Source organism: Colletotrichum destructivum, chromosome 1 (assembly GCF_034447905.1).
Source record: "Colletotrichum destructivum chromosome 1, complete sequence".
In the NCBI taxonomy this organism is placed as follows: Eukaryota; Fungi; Ascomycota; class Sordariomycetes; order Glomerellales; family Glomerellaceae; genus Colletotrichum; species Colletotrichum destructivum.
In genome coordinates, this window is record NC_085896.1 from 4,361,483 (window position 1) to 4,378,192 (window position 16,710).

The 16,710-nt window shown below is 50.7% G+C and overlaps 7 protein-coding genes across 7 annotated transcripts; 2 read left to right on the forward strand and 5 right to left on the reverse strand.

The window, feature by feature from the left end:
* Positions 1 to 101: 101 nt before the first annotated feature.
* On the reverse strand, positions 102 to 1,439 carry CDEST_01300 (uncharacterized protein). The gene is made up of 2 exons (XM_062917459.1): positions 1,009 to 1,439; positions 102 to 962 (listed from the first exon to the last, which is right to left on the reverse strand). Exons 1-2 carry the CDS (start codon positions 1,263 to 1,265, stop codon positions 305 to 307), a joined length of 915 nt encoding a protein of 304 aa, XP_062773510.1. The 5' UTR covers positions 1,266 to 1,439; the 3' UTR covers positions 102 to 304.
* A 1,291-nt stretch (positions 1,440 to 2,730) lies between these two features.
* Positions 2,731 to 4,210, reverse strand: CDEST_01301 (uncharacterized protein). Its single transcript, XM_062917460.1, has 3 exons — positions 3,869 to 4,210; positions 3,237 to 3,818; positions 2,731 to 3,186 (listed from the first exon to the last, which is right to left on the reverse strand). Exons 1-3 carry the CDS (start codon positions 4,176 to 4,178, stop codon positions 2,888 to 2,890), a joined length of 1,191 nt encoding a protein of 396 aa, XP_062773511.1. The 5' UTR covers positions 4,179 to 4,210; the 3' UTR covers positions 2,731 to 2,887.
* Positions 4,211 to 5,229: 1,019 nt separating this feature from the next.
* CDEST_01302 (uncharacterized protein) lies at positions 5,230 to 7,378 on the reverse strand. The gene is made up of 3 exons (XM_062917461.1): positions 7,124 to 7,378; positions 5,902 to 7,074; positions 5,230 to 5,842 (listed from the first exon to the last, which is right to left on the reverse strand). Exons 1-2 carry the CDS (start codon positions 7,217 to 7,219, stop codon positions 7,063 to 7,065), a joined length of 108 nt encoding a protein of 35 aa, XP_062773512.1. The 5' UTR covers positions 7,220 to 7,378; the 3' UTR covers positions 5,230 to 5,842; positions 5,902 to 7,062.
* On the reverse strand, positions 5,438 to 6,857 carry CDEST_01303 (Putative zn(2)Cys(6) fungal-type DNA-binding domain-containing protein). The gene is made up of 2 exons (XM_062917462.1): positions 5,902 to 6,857; positions 5,438 to 5,842 (listed from the first exon to the last, which is right to left on the reverse strand). The coding sequence occupies exons 1-2, from the start codon at positions 6,456 to 6,458 to the stop codon at positions 5,719 to 5,721; spliced, it is 681 nt and encodes a 226-aa protein (XP_062773513.1). The 5' UTR covers positions 6,459 to 6,857; the 3' UTR covers positions 5,438 to 5,718.
* Positions 7,379 to 10,103: 2,725 nt separating the features above from the next.
* Positions 10,104 to 11,174, forward strand: CDEST_01304 (uncharacterized protein; the record flags this gene model as incomplete). The annotated part of the gene is made up of 1 exon (XM_062917463.1): positions 10,104 to 11,174. The coding sequence occupies one exon, from the start codon at positions 10,104 to 10,106 to the stop codon at positions 10,647 to 10,649; it is 546 nt and encodes a 181-aa protein (XP_062773514.1). The 3' UTR covers positions 10,650 to 11,174.
* On the reverse strand, positions 10,821 to 13,206 carry CDEST_01305 (uncharacterized protein). Its single transcript, XM_062917464.1, has 3 exons — positions 12,740 to 13,206; positions 11,901 to 12,670; positions 10,821 to 11,847 (listed from the first exon to the last, which is right to left on the reverse strand). The coding sequence occupies exons 1-3, from the start codon at positions 12,865 to 12,867 to the stop codon at positions 11,414 to 11,416; spliced, it is 1,332 nt and encodes a 443-aa protein (XP_062773515.1). The 5' UTR covers positions 12,868 to 13,206; the 3' UTR covers positions 10,821 to 11,413.
* A 682-nt stretch (positions 13,207 to 13,888) lies between these two features.
* CDEST_01306 (Putative JmjC domain-containing protein) lies at positions 13,889 to 16,709 on the forward strand. Its single transcript, XM_062917465.1, has 2 exons — positions 13,889 to 16,568; positions 16,612 to 16,709. Exons 1-2 carry the CDS (start codon positions 13,986 to 13,988, stop codon positions 16,681 to 16,683), a joined length of 2,655 nt encoding a protein of 884 aa, XP_062773516.1. The 5' UTR covers positions 13,889 to 13,985; the 3' UTR covers positions 16,684 to 16,709.
* The last annotated feature ends 1 nt before the right edge of the window (position 16,710 follows it).

A 16,710-nucleotide genomic window follows, 5' to 3' on the forward strand; every position in this document is an offset into this window, starting at 1 on the left:
AGTTGAAGAACTCGGAGGCGACAAAGCGGTTACAAGATTCTTTGCTTCCGTTAAGGTAAGAGTATCCTGATACTTGTAGTGTAAGAAATTAACGAGATTAGGAGTTCGAGACGATATATCAGCGAAAGTCGCGGGTGCCTAGCCGAAGCGCTGGGAATGATGAATGTATGTAGCATCCTACTTAAACATTCGAGGACAATTATATCAGACAAGACAAATCAATAGTTACCACTTCAAACGCTTCATTAACCAACAGATCTCCCTGTAGGCGTTGTTTGCCAGCCATGAATCCCCATTCATCGGCTCACGGCAGAAGTTTGACGACAATGCATCCATCATCAACTGCATCCTGTTGAGTTCCAACCTCATTCATGGTGGCAACCCGTGCACTGAGTCGGTCATCTGAGCGTATGTCGAGTGTTGATTCTGAAGCTGAACTGGATTCATCTGTATATGGCGATTGGTATTGATGTGAAACGCAATTTTGCCAGCCGGCTTGTAGTTCAACAGGAGAGACGTCGCTGCTCTGGAGTGAGAAGCAGACGTCTGTGTGACTTTCCGCTTCAGTCGTATGGACTGTACTGATTTGGTCTGACATGCTGAAAATGTGGTTGATGTAATCGGGAGTTGACTGGATAGCCTCTGTATTCCATTCGACGGGTGGTCTTGTGCATGCCTGGGAAAGCACAGGAGCCAAAGTCGGGTCATCTGGCTGGAAAATGACGATCAAGTCGCCTTCCATGATGTGATCGATATAGATTGAACAGGTGGTGGGCGAACCGTGGCCGGCGACGAGAGTTTGAGTAGCTTTGCCGACCACCCGGCCTGACGGACCCATCCGCACGGCCACCTCGCCAGGAGAACGAGAAAAGCAGGCAGTTGCTGTACACCGATATCCTTCAGGAGACGGGAACCAAGCCAGTTGAGCAAAGGGCTGCCATGGAGACGTGAATTTCACATGTCTGCTTCTCGTTAGGTCCATACTTGAAATCGAGAGGGCGCTCTTACAATCTCCAATGGTCGGTTTTGACCTTCCAGACGTAGTTACACACGGGATGGGCAGAAACCCGAATGATTTCTGCTCGAATGTTTATCATTTCGTGTTGCATCAAATACATCGCAACTCGGCCTGTTCCGCCTATTGTGCCGTCCTGGTTGACGTACAAAACTTGTGGTTCTTTACCTTCCGTCGTCACAAGAGTTTCGTCGGGTCGTCGCACTGCCACTCGGGCAGTCCTGTAGAGCAGAATGGAAGGTAGATCCATGTTGAAAAATAGTGAAGACGGAGATGGTATTCAGAGTAACGTACTTGATAAGCGAGTGTCCCAGACAAGCGAGTGTCTCATTCCTTATCGCACCTTAAAACCTACTTCATTATCTCTTTGTAAAAAATCGAATTCACGCCAAAAGTAGATCAAAAATAATACATAAGTTAGTCATTTGATACCGATTGGAAAAATAAAAATTGTGTTTTTCAATTCTATTCAGATTCTTCTAAATTTCAAGAATGAATAAAAGAGGGTCTCCGATAAGAGAAATATTGAATACCTCTACAAGTGTACATGTGAGAATTTTATCAAATTAATCTCTTTCAGAAAACTCTTATCGAAAACTGTGAAACAAGCTTTGTAGACTTTGGTCTGAAGTTGAATTTCTTAAAAATAGTTACAGAAGTAGGTTTTAAGGTGCGATAAGAAATGAGACACTCGCTTGTCTGGGACACTCGCTTATCAAGTACGTTAGTGTCTGGTGGACTAAACTTCGACGTGTTTTAGTCTAAATGTCCTTTCAGAGCAAAGAGAGACACGGAATCTTCCAAGCTTATATATACTCATGTGGAAGAGTCCATTTGCTAACAGTATGGCCTAATCGATTCCGCTTCCCACATCAATTTCAGTTGTTACCTCGTTGGACGGTTAATGGACAGGGGTTTAGCATAGCAGTCTGCGGTCTGTGAAGCTGGCTGGGATAGGGGCCCATTGTCAGAAGCCCAATACTCTTAGCTGCACGGTTGCAAAAAGCCGACGCTGGATCTATACAACTACAGAAGTGACAAATGCGCATCAAAGACCGCGCAATTCCTGCGCTTACAGGTGGTCCCTGCTCTGGATCAAAGTTTGTCCGATACCAGTGACATCCTTTGTTGCTCCGTTGGCAGAACTTAACCCAGTTGTTTTTCGCCTTACCTTTCAAGGTAGACTTTGCATCATCGACTAAAGATGTCGTGCGAGCCTGTGAAGCCACCCGAGCCCTACAAAATGTCTCAAATTTAACGCCAGTCATTTGTACACGATATCGCTTCCATACCCACTGACGCCCCGCCGAGTCTCCCACTTGAAGACGGACGACGAGCCTTGCCCCTCTCAGCCCCACCAACTTACAATATACGACCACAACCTAAGCGGTTCGAAACCCCTCCGAACGATAGTGCGCGATCAGGCGGCATTAACGAGGACACCTTTGGTATACGGCTTCATACATGCCATGACAATTCCTCTGTCATTGTTTGCGCAAAAGATCCTGGTCGGGGAAGATGTGACAGAAAAGGTGGCAGCTGGGGAAAGACCGCAGATTTTGCAAAGCGCTGCCAGTTTAGTACGAACCACGCTATTATCATAGTAACTGGGCTGACTTGAGCGCTAGGTCAAAGATGGAGTAGATGCCAGCGATCTCGAGTTCCACGATACGTCTGACAATGCTGTCGCCGTGCTCGTATACGTAACGACCGATGCGAAGGGTGAAAGAATACAGAACGAGGGCATCGTGATGTTCGCAGACGAGGATTTAGACGCAGTCATTACAGGAGAGTATGCGGAAGTAACTGGTATCTGGCTCTATCCGGTTCCCAAAGGAGGTCTCTATGTGGATAATGCTCGTGTAGAGTACGTCAGAAAAAAGAAGCCACAGAAGGAGCAGCATGTCTAACATCTGGTCGTCCCTCACTCGCCGGAAACGACAAGAGCATTGTCTGCAAGGAACAAAGTTCAGGCACGTGCGACCGTTTAGTCCACAGGTGGTTCAAAAAAGGTGCCCAATCCGAAACTGATTCCCACAAAACATCGCAGCCTTTCCTGATATGAGTGACGCTTCCTCTGGTAGGCCAAAATATAGACGTAGCGAGATGGCAGTCTCCAACTATGAACAGAGCTGCTGCTAGCGACGAGGGAACCACGATATCATCCTGGTCTATGGTGTCGTCAGCATGAACAACGAGCGGGATGCGACGAGCACTTTACCATCACAACGTTGTCCTAGCTTGTCCAGAATTCCTTGAGAAACCACGATATGGAACTGGCCTGCGCCACTTCTGATAAGATCTGAGCGATAGGTTAATCCTCCGGGTTCTTGGCGTCGAAACTGTATGTCTTGTCTCATCGGTTGAATCAAGTCAGGAAACACTTGAACCGGGTAGACAGCCACACGACATCGGGACAAAGTCATGGCCATGATTTTCTTATGAGTTTCCGGGATCTGAGTAGGATGTTTGTTGAGGTCCCCAGGGTCGCGAGTGTTTGTCGGCCGAGGACGACTTGAATCCTCTGGGGCTGTGTTGTCCACTGGCCGAGTGTCTGGGGTCTGTTGCGTTCCTAGCTCAGGCGTACGTGGCGGCGTCGTGGTGTTTGTCGAGATGGTTCCAGTGATATTTGGCATGGATTCATTTGCGACCAATGGTTCCTTGGTGCGGTCAGTTTCGGCGGACGGTAGATGATTCTGGGAAGCATCATGGGCCTCTGGCAGGATGACACATTGCCTCTTTGTTTCGGGGACTGGAGTGTCGGTTCCTCGCTTTCGAGGATTTGCCTGTAAGCCTCGTATCTCTAGGAAGTTCTGTCAGTGACACGATGCTCATGGATTCATTCAAACATACCACAGTAGAACTGCAACCCCAGTTCCGGGCTTGTCTTGCTCCATTCTCTGAGACAATCTGACCATGACGACGGAAGCTCCTCGTCTGTGAACAACTTCTTGGCTTTTCCGAAGAGAGAAGTGTCCCGGGCAAGAGCTAACACATCATGTTTGGATAGGTAATGGGCAAGATTAACGAACACCGAAACCGAGATGAACTCGCGCCCTAAGTCTACTTCTCGATGTGTCGCGTAACGATATGGAAGGAGGTCTTCACAGACTCGACTCGGTCGTCTCTTCTCTCCACGGCGCCTCTCATTCAGGAGGGCCATGGGGTTCTGGCTCGATTGACAGTACTTGCCTGCATCATCTGAGGAGGCTCATGATTCCGTTCCTTGATGCCCTACAGCTGTTCCACAGACGCACGATTGTGCTGGGGCTATCGATGTTTTCCATCTTTGCGATGATTGAAGGAAGGCGCTGTTTGTTACAATCCTTGTATCTGGAGGAAGGCCTAGAGTCGACTGTATCTGAATTTCTCTTTCTATTGACTCGTTCGTCGGGCAAAATAACATTGAGTTTGGCCATCTCTGTGCGAGGTGAGTCTGGCGGCAGCATATCCGAAGTGCAGTCTGTCGAAAGGCCACTGGAGCCTTCAGACGCAAAACCTCTTTCACTGGGAAGAGGTTGCAAGGAATTTTCGCATCAACCTCTTTCGCTTGCAGCTAGCGGCCTAGCCGTCACGCCCTGCAATAGAGTGCAGTTTCGCTGCCGCCATCTGCAGATAGTGAAGGCGATAAGACTACACAAGGGGTGGCTAGAAAATCGTCTGTATACCTAGAAATTGCAGTAGTGAATTGTATGCAGACTAAAGGATCTTGGAGGATAGTGTAAATCTCGTTATAGTTGCACTCCAGACAGACGCACATGTCGCGCAGATAGGTTAGTGGTTAGTTGAGCAGCCGCTGTGTGATTGGCCTCTCTCTGCCTGCTGCAACGCGTCCTGAGCAGTATGCATATTGGTTAGCTGGCATCAATGGTCTGAAGCAAGTTCCTGGAGGATATAAAGGGTGAAGGACAAAAGAGATGTAAGAAGGGGCCGCAATTTGATTTAAATATTTACACTTGTCCGCGCAAGATCCATACGGGTGTTATATTATGATGTCATGGCAAGGAAACGTCAAAACGGGGCAGGCAGCTTCCAGAATGCCAATGCTTGTTTGCTTGTTTGCTTGTTTTTCACCTATAGGCCCACTCACACTTCCAACCCAGCTATGACTCACAGCGAATCCCAGGGGCATTCTCAGAAGAGAAAGAACAACAAGGAATGACTGAGGCGGATACTGTGAATCTTTGCTGATTTATGATTTGTGAAGCTGTGAATGCACATAGCTGTTCATAAACACCTAATTCAAGTCAGCCTGCAGAGAAACAGTCACGATGCTGTCCTTAAAAAAGTCTCGCCAAGGACTATCTGCCCTACATTTCACATTATGAAAACACTAGCCTATGAAACCAAGAATCCTTTTCTGCGTCCTACGATTGTGTTTTCACACACACACCCCCTCCTCTCCGCCCCTCCGACCCCGCCACCACGACCGCGCCCGGGTCCTCTTGGTCCGCGCCCAAACCTCCCAACACCCCCGCCTTCCCCTTAGATCTTTTCACCACTGTGAAGACCTCCGAGATGGTGCTGGCAAATCCAACAACTTGTCGTTGGTACCGTGGCGCGATGGTGTTGAAGTTGACGGGTCGCGATAGGATGCAGGAGAGCGCGTCAATCTGTCTGAGAGAGGGGGAGTTCGCTATGGTTAGCCAGTGATAGGTCCATCTCTGCGTGTACCTCTCTGTCCAGCATTCTTTCCGGCTTCACTATTTCGGCAGAGCGGAGCCTGATCGACCGTCTTTGCGTGAGGTAAAGAAATCTATATCATGTCTAATCGTATCAAGTAAAGCAGTCTGGGCCGAGGCATCGAGTTTAGAGACAGCCGATTTTCTGGTGTCTTACTGTCAGTCTCAAGAGCCTAGATTGAGTTTGGGGTTAGGTCACATTACAAAAGCTCGAGGAGAGAGAATATGTCGTCCAGGGGCATGGTTGGTAGGTGCGTGTCGACACTGGGCTCCCCTGAGGCCAGAGGTGTCTGGTCCGACTGGGTGGGGGCCAGTTGCACCAATAAGTCGGCGTTCTTGATGGACTTAACGAGGTCTTCGAGATCCGTTTCGATGATAGCGATGCGCATGCGGCCGATGATTTCGACGGACTCGGCCTCTGAGCGCATCGACAGCAGGCGGAAGAGGTCTTCGAAGAAGGTGACACGGCGCTGCAGTTCCTCATGCTTGGTTTTGAGAGCGGCAAAGCGAGTAACGTCTGGGCCGGCATCGTACTCACACCTTGTACGGCCCGTGCTGGCACACAGTAAGCACATGGGACGCTGGCCATCGCACTTTAATTTCCTCCGACGACATGAGGTGCAAGCAACCTTTGTATGGAGACGGCGTCTAGGAGCACTTGAGGAGATTCCGGTAGCGGATTGCGGGGTCGACCCCTGTTCTGGTGAGGCGCTGCTGGCTGCTGGCGAGCCTGCGGGTAGAATCTGTCGCTGAGATCTCATCGTGACCCTGAGCGCAGGGAGAACAAGGGCAGGCCTGGCGGGCGACTGTGATCGCCAAGGACTGACTGGGGATAGGATTCGCAGGCGTGTAATAGCCGGGACAGCGTGATCAGCGGATGAATTGAAAGAGAGGGAGGGCAGAACCAGAGCCGGAGTCAATGCCGGAGCGGGCTGCAGCCACGAGAGCAGCAGATCCACCCGCTTCGCTTGGACTGTAGTATTCTAGAAGGCAATACAAGAGTGAGAAATCAAGCAGGAGGAAAACATTCTTCATCAGGGGGCATTAACACGCAGGATAGACAGTGCAGCGACGAGCTTGGGAACAGCTGGCCTTGATCCAGCAACAGGGCGAAGTGGGGCGTCGCGTTTCATCGTGGACGTGTCGGCTGTTAGCCAAACCTCGCATTCCGGGCATAGCTGCAGACAAGAAGCGGCCAAACCCGAGTAGGAAAAAACCAGTCATTCTTTGTCCGTACGCCAGGTGCCCCCTATGTGGCGTTTCCCTGGTCCTGATTTGTTCCGAGGTCGCAACATCTCACTCCCAAATCGTCCTTTGTTCTGTCTGTATTTTCGCCCCTTGGCCACCTCACGTAAAAGTCCTGGCTTATCGGTTGTACTGGAGTTGCGTCAGCGGCGGGCCCAACTCTCCCGTCAGAAGTACTCACCACAACGCAGTCTTCGCAGCGAGCGTTGTGCACGTTCACCCAGCCGGGGCAGTCAACGCCGTGCTTGTATCGGTTTGCGCAAGGATAGCGATCCATGGTGGTGAAGTGACGGCACGATTTTGGAAAAGGCAAGGCGTAGGAGCGTGATGAACGGATGATCTCAAGAGCGGCCACTGTCTGGGCGTTAAGGGCAATCTATATTCTGGAAAAACTGGAGGACAAGCGTGCTTTGCAAGAGTCTCACGTCAGACGTTGTCAACGATTGAAGTAATGTGCTGCATTCCGGTGCACCCCAAAACGCAGCAAACACGGAGCGATTACTCCGTTCTCTGCTCTTTGCGGAAGGTGATCCACCAGGCCGCGATAACGTGTTGCCAACCAGCCAATCGCGGCACGCCCGGCTTTGTGCGCCTCGCTGAGGGAAGGATTTAGCGCTGTGGACTGAGCGTGGTGGAAGCGCGCATCCCGGGATCTGTTGTCCAATGTTCGTCCTGCTATGTACTGTGTACGTTCAGTATGAGCTTATGTTGCTTCCTCTCCTGCACATAATTTCAATGTTTCGAAAGCCAAGAAGAGTCGTAATGTGCTCCCTAAATCCACAAGAATAGCGATGGCTGCCAAATTTGGATTAATTATGGAGCCGACGTGATGGGCTACAGTGTGAGTGAGCAGAGAAGTCATGCGACTGTACTTGCTAGCATCCGTTTTTGGCCCTGGGGACTAGTTCAAACCCACCAGATTCGGCAAATGGGGGTATACAGTCTTTGTTTCTAATTGACAACACTATGTGGAGCATATCGAAAGATCTTGCTTGTCTCTCTGAAGAGGAGGCGAGCGACTTATGCTCATAAGTGTAGAACTGAACGCTAGCCGTTGAATTATCAAGAACAGTTGTCTGGCTAGAAGAGGCGTCCAGAATGGGTTTCCAGAGTAGCTAACCACAACAAGTGGCCAGAACTTGGTGTACAGGAGAGATATCTAAAACACTGACTTCAATCCTACTCAGAAGCCTTTGCGTTTGAGGGCAGCGCCTCAGTAGAGAAAACACGGTGGCCCAAGAAAACGGATGCAACCTGGGCAAATAAGTTCTGGAGCAACTTCTGTTGCTGACTGGACCTCCACCTCTGGTTGCACGTTCATAAGTGACGTCTACTTAAGTTCTTACAGCCAAGTCTGATGCTCAGAATGGCTTCTCTTTCCATCCAAACACGCAGCGTGGCGCATGACAGTGTACCGCACAGACGACTGGCGAGTGTGTGGCGTGGCCTGGACTTCCGTCGATGCGCGTTGAAGACACTGTGTAGCGCCTGGGAAACTGAAACGATGACAATGACCGTCCGATTGAGGGGCATACGGTTTAGACATAATGGATCTGTCGCGGAAACGGAGTTGCTTACCAGCCGTAAGCGGGTGAAGTAATCAGTGTCTTGACCGTGCAAAAGGAGTCACACACAGTAATCCATTTTGGCAAATGCCAAACACACGTGTACACGGTGCATATGCATATTTCGCACTCATATTTACTTTGGACTGTCGGGAGGTAATCCAGCAGTGGCTTTTCTTGTCAGCAGCCTGCTGACACAAAAGCCGATTCTGACTCCAAAAAGCCTATACGTACCTCTAAGCTAGGTGCTTTCCGTACAGCCGTGCGAAACAACACTGTATTGGTGACAAGAGGCTTCTTGTTTCTACGAAAAGACCTAAGACAGTTTTGCTAGCTTTAGTGCTGCACTGTATGTCCATATGAAAAGCATTAGTGTGGGGGGATGGGTCCATTTTAAATGTAATCAACGTTTAGGGTCAACTTTAACGGAAGGACAATACGGTAGGCTGCTGGGTGTGGAACATCGCCCTTATAGTGTGAATAACAAAACTTAAGCACTGCTCATCCTACAAAGTCCGATCTAGTGGCTACCCGGGTAAGCTAGACACTGCATCTTGTGGTCCACATTGTCACCATGGGGCACCAGATGTTGTGCGTACAGCTTGTGCTGATTATACCTAGAGGTACTTACGCCACATACAATCGCAGCATCTATCGGATTTTTAGAGCACGCAGCAGCTACTTTTTTCCAATTGTTGATAATCCATCAAGTATACGAAAGTACCTAGACGTTATCCTCACAGTAAGTGAAGCCTTCAAGTGGAAGTGGCCGCTGGATTGTCACAGACGAACGGCAGGTTCGGGTTTGTATTGGCTTCTATGATGTGCTTACTCATGCTTGTTTTCTAGCTATCGACTACGGAGAATACCTGAATAGCATCCACCCTCATTTGGGGAACTTGTCACAAGCCTCAGCACTCAATCATATTCTGGCAAAGGTTGGCTGGCCTCCAGCTCTACAGCAAGAAGTGGCGCCCAATCACTCTGAACGTACCAGCCATCTTGGACTCCCATTCTTGGCATCCGCTTGGGCGTCAGCTTTGGACAACCCGCCTCGAGGACGCTTTTGGCTGCAGGTTTGGTGCACGTTCTGACCAAGCTCAAGAAATGCAGACGCTTCGTGCAGAACATGTGGAGCGCCTATTCCTCGGCACCAAAGGTCCACAGAAGTTTCGAGAACAAGTTTGTGGGGCCAAAAGCGAATGGGACACGGGCCAAGAAGGTTTACCCAACCTAACGCAGTGTGCCGAATCTGCTTACTTTGAAGCTGACAACGGGCGACGGTACGGGCTGCTCAGAGTCCCAGGGACGCTACGGTACAGCATTACCGCAGACTTCAGAATGGATCAAGGCCATTTTTGCTTCTCTGTCTTCGGTTTCTGGCTCCGACCAGAGAGTGGTCAAAAATGACGACTACCACGGCGTACTCCAGCGACAAACAAAGACGGGTTATGCATTAGCCATTGTGAGGCCCAGCACACTCATGGTGCGAAGATTATTATACCATTTTCAGTTTGGTGCATACAAGATCTATAAGTACTAGCCATTAGACAATAACAACAATTGTGTCGTAGCGCAGGCTTCGAAGATCACAGGATGGCGTCTCTGAATCAGCGCCCGCTCGAGAAGCGAGACAGGACCAACGAAAATTTTGACAAGGCAGCAAAGAACTTGTTGTCGCGATGTGACCAAATTAGGCAGCGATATGGTGCAGACGTATACATTCAAGTCCGTCGGATGCATAAACACTACGAGTACACTTCCTTGAATGAGCCATCGTGGCCGAAGACCAAGACAGAGATGGTGAGTGCAATTGTGGAGCAACCGCTCAAGGCTAATAATAGTACCTTGAAGGAAAGAACGTACCCTGTTCCTGTGATGAGAACGCCCCTAGACTTTGTCAGTCGGCGAAGCCGTGCCCCGACCAGCCACCCCTCTTCTCCAACTCGCAGACTAAGGGGGGCCGCCGCCGAGGAAAAGGACGCCCAGCATCGCGGTGATAATGGAGCCTCAAAAGCAGACAGCAGCAAGGCCCCGGTCCATCGCGTAAATGCATACCATTCCGGCAACCTAATAGAGGTAGAGGAGAGATCAGAGGATGCCGCACGCTGCAGGGAGCTAGTCAAGAGTGACAGCTCGTAGAGGGCATGTGTAGTAAATCGTAGATTTGGTTTGCCAGCCGGGAGCCGGGATCCGCTGTGGGGTACAGCTGGGTTGAAAGTGTGAGTGAGCCTTTGGGTTGCAAACAAACAAGCAAACAAGCATTGGCATTCTGGACGCTGCCTGCCCCCTTTCGACATTTCCTAGCAATGACATCATGCTGCAACACCCATGTGAATCTTGCGCAGGCAGGTGCAAGTATCTAAATTAACCCGTAGCCCCTCTGCACTTCCTCTCTTATCCTCAGCAATTTGCTCAAGACCATTGATGGCGGCTAACCAAGACGCACAGGGCGCGTTGCAGCAGGCAGAGAGAGGCCTACCACACAGCGACTGCTCAACCAACTAACCTACATGAAGCTGAAGGACATGTGCGTCTATCCAGAGTGCGATTCACATCACTATCATCACCCTCACTATCCGCAGATGATGGCGGCGGCGACGCTGCACTCCACATCGGGATTGATCTTTCGCAGGTATCACAGGACCCGACAGCCGGGCCACTCGCTGCAGGCTAGAGAGGTCAGAGAGAAGATTGTGGCAACTTTCCAGTGAAAGAGGGTTTACACACGAATGGTCCGGTGGCCTTTTGACAAACTGTGCTTCGGACATCCTGTCGCCCAACTTACCCCGCAAGAAAAACGAAGTCACCATCTCTGTTCATCAAGATCACACAGGCCTAAAAAGTAAATTCCGCTATCGATATACTCGACAATCAAGTGGGAATGTGGCAGTCCATGTCCCAACCTAAACATTATCCTTCTTGTCTTCGATCTTGGGGCTTCGTTTCTGAGTCAGCGTCTGGATCTCCGAGTGCTTGAATCCTTCCATAGCCGCATTGGGTTGAGTTTTCAAGAGAGTCGATATGATTATCTTGAGATTACATGAATCCGGATTATCTGGATAATCCATATAGTAGGAATCTCTGCGGTGATTCCAATGAGGGCAGTGGAAACTATTCACTATCTTGTTGGTGTCGAGAATAGAGTACCCTGTGTATGGCTCCTTCGGGACTGGATTCAACAGCTTGTGCCTATCCATTTCTTTGGTTAAGGCCCCGAGGAGCATGCTGGAACATTCAAAGCTGCATCCAGACGACCCCTTACGGAAAGCCTCCAAGAGAGTCTGAAGAGTCTTGAATATGAAATCGACTGCTTCTTGTCTCTGCCAGTCGATCAGGTCTGTTCGCGGTCAGTTTGTTTCTGTTGAGAGTGCACTGAATAAAATAACACACCAGTTACGATCGACGGAATCGGAAGCTCCAAGGTGGGCACCGGCTCCGTGCTTTGGATGACCGCTATCTTGGTCATTAGGGAGAAGACGTCGTCTTGTTGAAAAACGTGTGAAATGAGGAGCCACAGGACCATGTCTCGGCCGTATTGGGTGGGAAGCTTGTTCTTGAGCGCACCGATCCAGATGCTTGCAAAAACTTCAACAACCTCGGGAGAGTCGTAATAATCGACAAGAACAGCAATCTTTGCCAGCATCTCAAGACCAACTTGACGTGGAACACTTCTCGTTTGCCCGTGAAAGACGCGCATCAATATTAGAAGTGCATCAGGGTCCCAGTCCGACGCGTTGATGGGGTAATAGCCGTCGATGTTTTTCACGGAGCCTTCCATCCAAGGACCTTTAAACTCGGCTTCAAATTTGGTTGATGCCAGCGTGAGATGCCGCGACGAGACGAGATATTTGATCTCGGTCTCTTTTCCTGACTCTGCGGGCTCTTCCTCTGGCTCTGCGGGCGGGCCTGTGGATGGCGTTGCGGGCGGTTCAGCTTCTGATAGCTGTTGCGGCTCATTCCGGGACCAGGACAGGGCATCCGTTGAGGTCGAGCCCGATACCATGGTGGCGCTGAGCGATGAGTCACCACCCTTCTTCTTCTTCTTCTTCCCCTTCTTCATTTTCTTCGTCGAGATGCTGTGGGTTGCAAAATCCGATCCGTCTAGATCATCCGTCGGCGGTGGAGGGTCGAAGGACTCTAAGACAGCCTGTTCCCAGCCTCTGTAGGAAGTCAGATTAACTTTGCCTAGGGCACCTTGATAGCGTTGCAGGAGAAGAATAATTCCTTACATCCGCTTTGGCGCAAGAGATTCGGTTCCCTTGTCTACATTCCAAACCGCAAACGGCGCGTTTGGGCTGCGGAGGATGAGCAACACGTCTCCGTTGGGGTCGATTGTGTGGAAGACCTCGTCGGCCATGGCTGTGGTAACTTGCAAGACGGACGAAATATGAAACGGGCTGGCTTGCTGCGAAAGACTCTGTTAAATTTACAGAAGGACCCGGGGGGTTTATCCTACTCCCTTTCACTCTTGTCTGCTGCGTTACTCCATCCCATCTGCTTCCACTGATGTGTCTGTGCTGCGGGCACACAAAAGCAAGCTTACAAGTGGGTGTTGAGCTGTGGGCCTCCTGCAGGAAGAGTGGCTAATCACTTGCAATCATCATGCTGGGCACCTCCAACCCCAACGGTACGAACCAATCCTGGATGCAGTTTGTTTCGACAGTCCCAACGCGTTGCATTTACCAGCCAACAGAACATCAGTTACCGCCAGGTTGGTTTGAAGAGCGGCAATTCGCCGTCAATGATTCGTGTCTTTTCTTTTTGCTTGGGTTGGACATGCACCGTGTGCAGGAACACTGGCTTTGATATCTTGTGCACAATCGAGCGCAGCTCGGTTAAAATGCAAAGTCCCTGTTGTTACGCGAAGGAGACAGCGCATATCAGCCTCAGGCTCAACATCACGATTGTGTGTGTGCCTTAGGCATTTCACCACAAGCTTCTCTACTTACCAATAATTAATACCTCCGCTGAGTTTTCCCCCACTGCATTCCGTACCTTGTTCTCACGCGTCTCACGCAAAGTTTCATTGGCACCAAACAACATGTCAATCCATCACACAGGACTTCTCTAAGCTTGCAGTCTACTATGCCCCTGCTACGTTCACGAAAAGTCTCAATGGTCTAGTCCCTACTGCGGCAACGGCCTACAGAACAGATCTGGCGCCGACGAACCGAGGGTAGGCCCGGGATCCGGCTCGGGTCCGCTCTGGTTCGCGTGGTGCAATCCGTGGAGATGCCGGATCTTTTGCCAATCCGCGTGGGGCCACGACGTGATTGGCCAATAAAAAAGGGAAGAAAAGACCCACCCTGTCAAGTCACATTTCGACCTGACATTGTGGGTCTTTCATTCTCACCTGAGGCAGGAAGATGATGAAGGAACTTCTATCTTTCACCCTGTCACCACAAACAGCCATCGAAGCATCTTACAGCGGTGGCGTCAGTGTGGTTCACCCACTTCATTCACCAAGCATCCACAATGGCCATTACTGCTGAGGACGATTCTTTCGCAGGCAAACGACATGGCTTACCCAAACTACGTCAACGACGGACAAGCGCCGAGCAACCGCTCGAAACCCTTTTGGACTCGACCGCTGTCAGCGACGATGCCTTACTGCTCGACGCCTGCCAGGCCAAGCAAATAGACAGGTTTCGCGACGAGATTCGCCTCTGCCAAGACGAAGCAACAAGATATAGGCTATGCTTACAGACGCGAGATGATCTACTCAGCCAACACTCAAGCCTACAGTTCCTGATCGCTGCATTCGACCAGGTTATGCTTGCCGAGTGCGCTGAGTATCATGCTTGGAGGAAGAACAGAAAGAAGCCGTCAAGCCGACAAACAAATTCCCGAGAGGACGATATCTCAATATGGGAGCGCTTCGTAGGTGTAGCGAACGAAGGAATGGAGATCAAGTACAAGTGTCTGTCGGCCCTGACGGAGGTGAGCCGTTGCTGGGGACTCGACAAGGTCCAGCACTACCACTGGGCTTCTAAAGGAGAGAAGTACTGCAAGGTTCTGCGCACGGCAGCCCGAGCCGTTCCCGAATGGGCCGAGGCTGCGATAAAATTGAACCGGGTGATGCTTGGACGACACCAACGTGTTGGAGCTCGTCTCGTTAAACTGGTAGCTAATCCGATCGAGCAGAGGGATCTGGACACTCTCAAAGCATGGTCATACAAACAGGCCTATGTGAAACAGAACGGCCGTGGCCAGCATTCCCTTCTATTCGAAAAGCTCGCAGATACAGACCTGCCCCAGGGGTTTGGCTTCGACAGGTTTGGACTCATGGTTGGGAAGGAGTTCGCCGTCGCATCAGCCGAAAACGATACTCACTCGTTAGTCGTGCTGGAGGCTGCCTCGGAAGGCGACATTGTGAGCGAGTTTATTAGTGAATTTCTCGCTGAACAACCGGCCGACGCTGAAGCAGATATCTATGATTCGCCAGAGGTAGCAGCTCTCCAGGAAAAGCCAACCCAAGCAGAGAGAACTCTCCGGCCACGGACACAGTCATCCTATCGAGAACCGTCCGGTGGAAATCCAATCTCGAACAAGCACGCTACCGCTATATCAGTTGCTGCCCCAAAGGTACCTAAACGTTGCTGTCCGCCCGAAGTGCCATCAACGTTACTTGCAGCTCTTGACAACCCGTTGGCCTTCTCCGCGGACTTGGTGAGGGTATACTCGTCCAACCTCAATCATCTTTGTCACCGACATCTTCAGCTCTTCGTCAAGTCCGTAATGGCTTACGATTATCAGGTGGGCAAATCTGTGGGATATCAATCGAACGTGCCGCTACTGGCCAATCCCTCTGATTCCTCAAAGACCTCACCCCCTCGACGGCGCACCGCCTCTCTCCCCGATATCAACCACCCTACCCCTTTCTTTAAGAAACCGCGACTTGGTGGCTTACACACACACTGGACCGGACCAAGAGACATGGACCGCCGGCCACTGCACGATCAGATGGCCGACGAGGCCTACTGCAAACAAGTGCTCGCGGGGTTGCAGGAGAGGTTGGCGCGGAACAAGTCATTTCTCAACACCCACGGCGAAGAAGCCGACAAACTAGTCTACAACATCCTCCAAAAAGCCCAGCAACCTCAAACGGATGAGAGTTGTGGCGAGGTTGATGCCCTTTTCTGTACCGCAGGCGAAGCGACAAGCCAAGTTGAGTCGGGGTCTTTGGACGTCCCAATTTTTACAGAAAGCCAGCAGCAATTTCGATGGAATGGTCGAGACCGTCCAATCGAGGAGCTCTTCCGCCGTATGGAAGATTTTGACCGATCTGTCTCGGTGCAAGTCCCATCTCGCAGCTCCTCACTCAGTTCATTTGAAAGCCAGAAACTCAGTCAGGTCAGAAACCGGTTTCTAAAGAAGCTGGAAACCAATGACCCCTGGAACATTCTTGACCTGCGCAGTCCACTACCTCCCTCCATTTTGCCCACCTTCTTGACTGGGGAAAACTGCCAGCTTCTCCCTCGCGTCCGAGACATGGTACTCACTGGGAATCGTGCGGAGAGGGCAGTTGCGTCAGGGGAACAGTGGAACGAGTGGAGAGACGTTCTTGAATGGGCGCTTTTATCAGAAGGGGGCCATAACACAGCGCCACACATCGACAGTCATGGTCTTGCAACGTGGATCACCTCCCAAGAAGGAGGCTTCGGCTTCGGCTGGATGTCACGCCCGACCGTTCAAGAACGGACTGACTGGATGGTTAACCCTCAAGGTTATATCGGTGGCCAGTGGCGATATGTCATTCTCAGGCCCGGCCAGACGGTCTTCTTCAATTCGGGCACAATCCACTTTGTCTTCCGGGTACGTGGCGAGCAAACCTTAGCCCTTGGAGGTCACATCCTCCAATGGTCGACCATTGAACGGTGGCTCCAAGTTGTCATTACCCAAGTGCAAAATCCAAAGATCACCAACGAAGACATGACCCGTAGCGTACCCACATACGTTCAGGTAGTGGCAAAACTGGTTGCAGCCCGGGTGAAGAGTGGTAGAGTAGATGAGCTCGGAGGCGACAAAGCGGTTACAAGATTCTTTGCTTCTGTTAAGGTAAGAGTATCCTAGTAGTTATAGCCTAATCTAATGAGATTAGGAGTTCGAAACGATATATCAGCGAAAGTCGCGGGTGCCTAGTCGATACGCCGGGAATGAGGTTGGTATATAGCATCCTCCTTGAACACTTTTGGCAGGG

Excerpts from the sequence above, each read along its gene's own strand:
- CDEST_01300 (XM_062917459.1), bottom strand. The coding sequence starts at position 1,265 with ATGGATCTACCTTCCATTCTGCTCTACAGGACTGCCCGAGTGGCAGTG. Across the intron at positions 963-1,008 it reads AAAACCGACCATTGGAGATT|ACATGTGAAATTCACGTCTC; the intron begins GTAAGAGCGCCC and ends AACGAGAAGCAG.
- CDEST_01301 (XM_062917460.1), bottom strand. The coding sequence starts at position 4,178 with ATGGCCCTCCTGAATGAGAGGCGCCGTGGAGAGAAGAGACGACCGAGT. Across the intron at positions 3,819-3,868 it reads GGGGTTGCAGTTCTACTGTG|AGATACGAGGCTTACAGGCA; the intron begins GTATGTTTGAAT and ends AGAACTTCCTAG. Across the intron at positions 3,187-3,236 it reads GCTAGGACAACGTTGTGATG|ACCAGGATGATATCGTGGTT; the intron begins GTAAAGTGCTCG and ends ACGACACCATAG.
- CDEST_01303 (XM_062917462.1), bottom strand. The coding sequence starts at position 6,458 with ATGAGATCTCAGCGACAGATTCTACCCGCAGGCTCGCCAGCAGCCAGC. Across the intron at positions 5,843-5,901 it reads TTCTCTCTCCTCGAGCTTTT|AAAATCGGCTGTCTCTAAAC; the intron begins GTAATGTGACCT and ends GTAAGACACCAG.
- CDEST_01302 (XM_062917461.1), bottom strand. The coding sequence starts at position 7,219 with ATGGATCGCTATCCTTGCGCAAACCGATACAAGCACGGCGTTGACTGC.
- CDEST_01305 (XM_062917464.1), bottom strand. The coding sequence starts at position 12,867 with ATGGCCGACGAGGTCTTCCACACAATCGACCCCAACGGAGACGTGTTG. Across the intron at positions 12,671-12,739 it reads TCTCTTGCGCCAAAGCGGAT|AGGCTGGGAACAGGCTGTCT; the intron begins GTAAGGAATTAT and ends GACTTCCTACAG. Across the intron at positions 11,848-11,900 it reads GATTCCGTCGATCGTAACTG|ACCTGATCGACTGGCAGAGA; the intron begins GTGTGTTATTTT and ends GACCGCGAACAG.
- CDEST_01306 (XM_062917465.1), top strand. The coding sequence starts at position 13,986 with ATGGCCATTACTGCTGAGGACGATTCTTTCGCAGGCAAACGACATGGC. Across the intron at positions 16,569-16,611 it reads GATTCTTTGCTTCTGTTAAG|GAGTTCGAAACGATATATCA; the intron begins GTAAGAGTATCC and ends TAATGAGATTAG.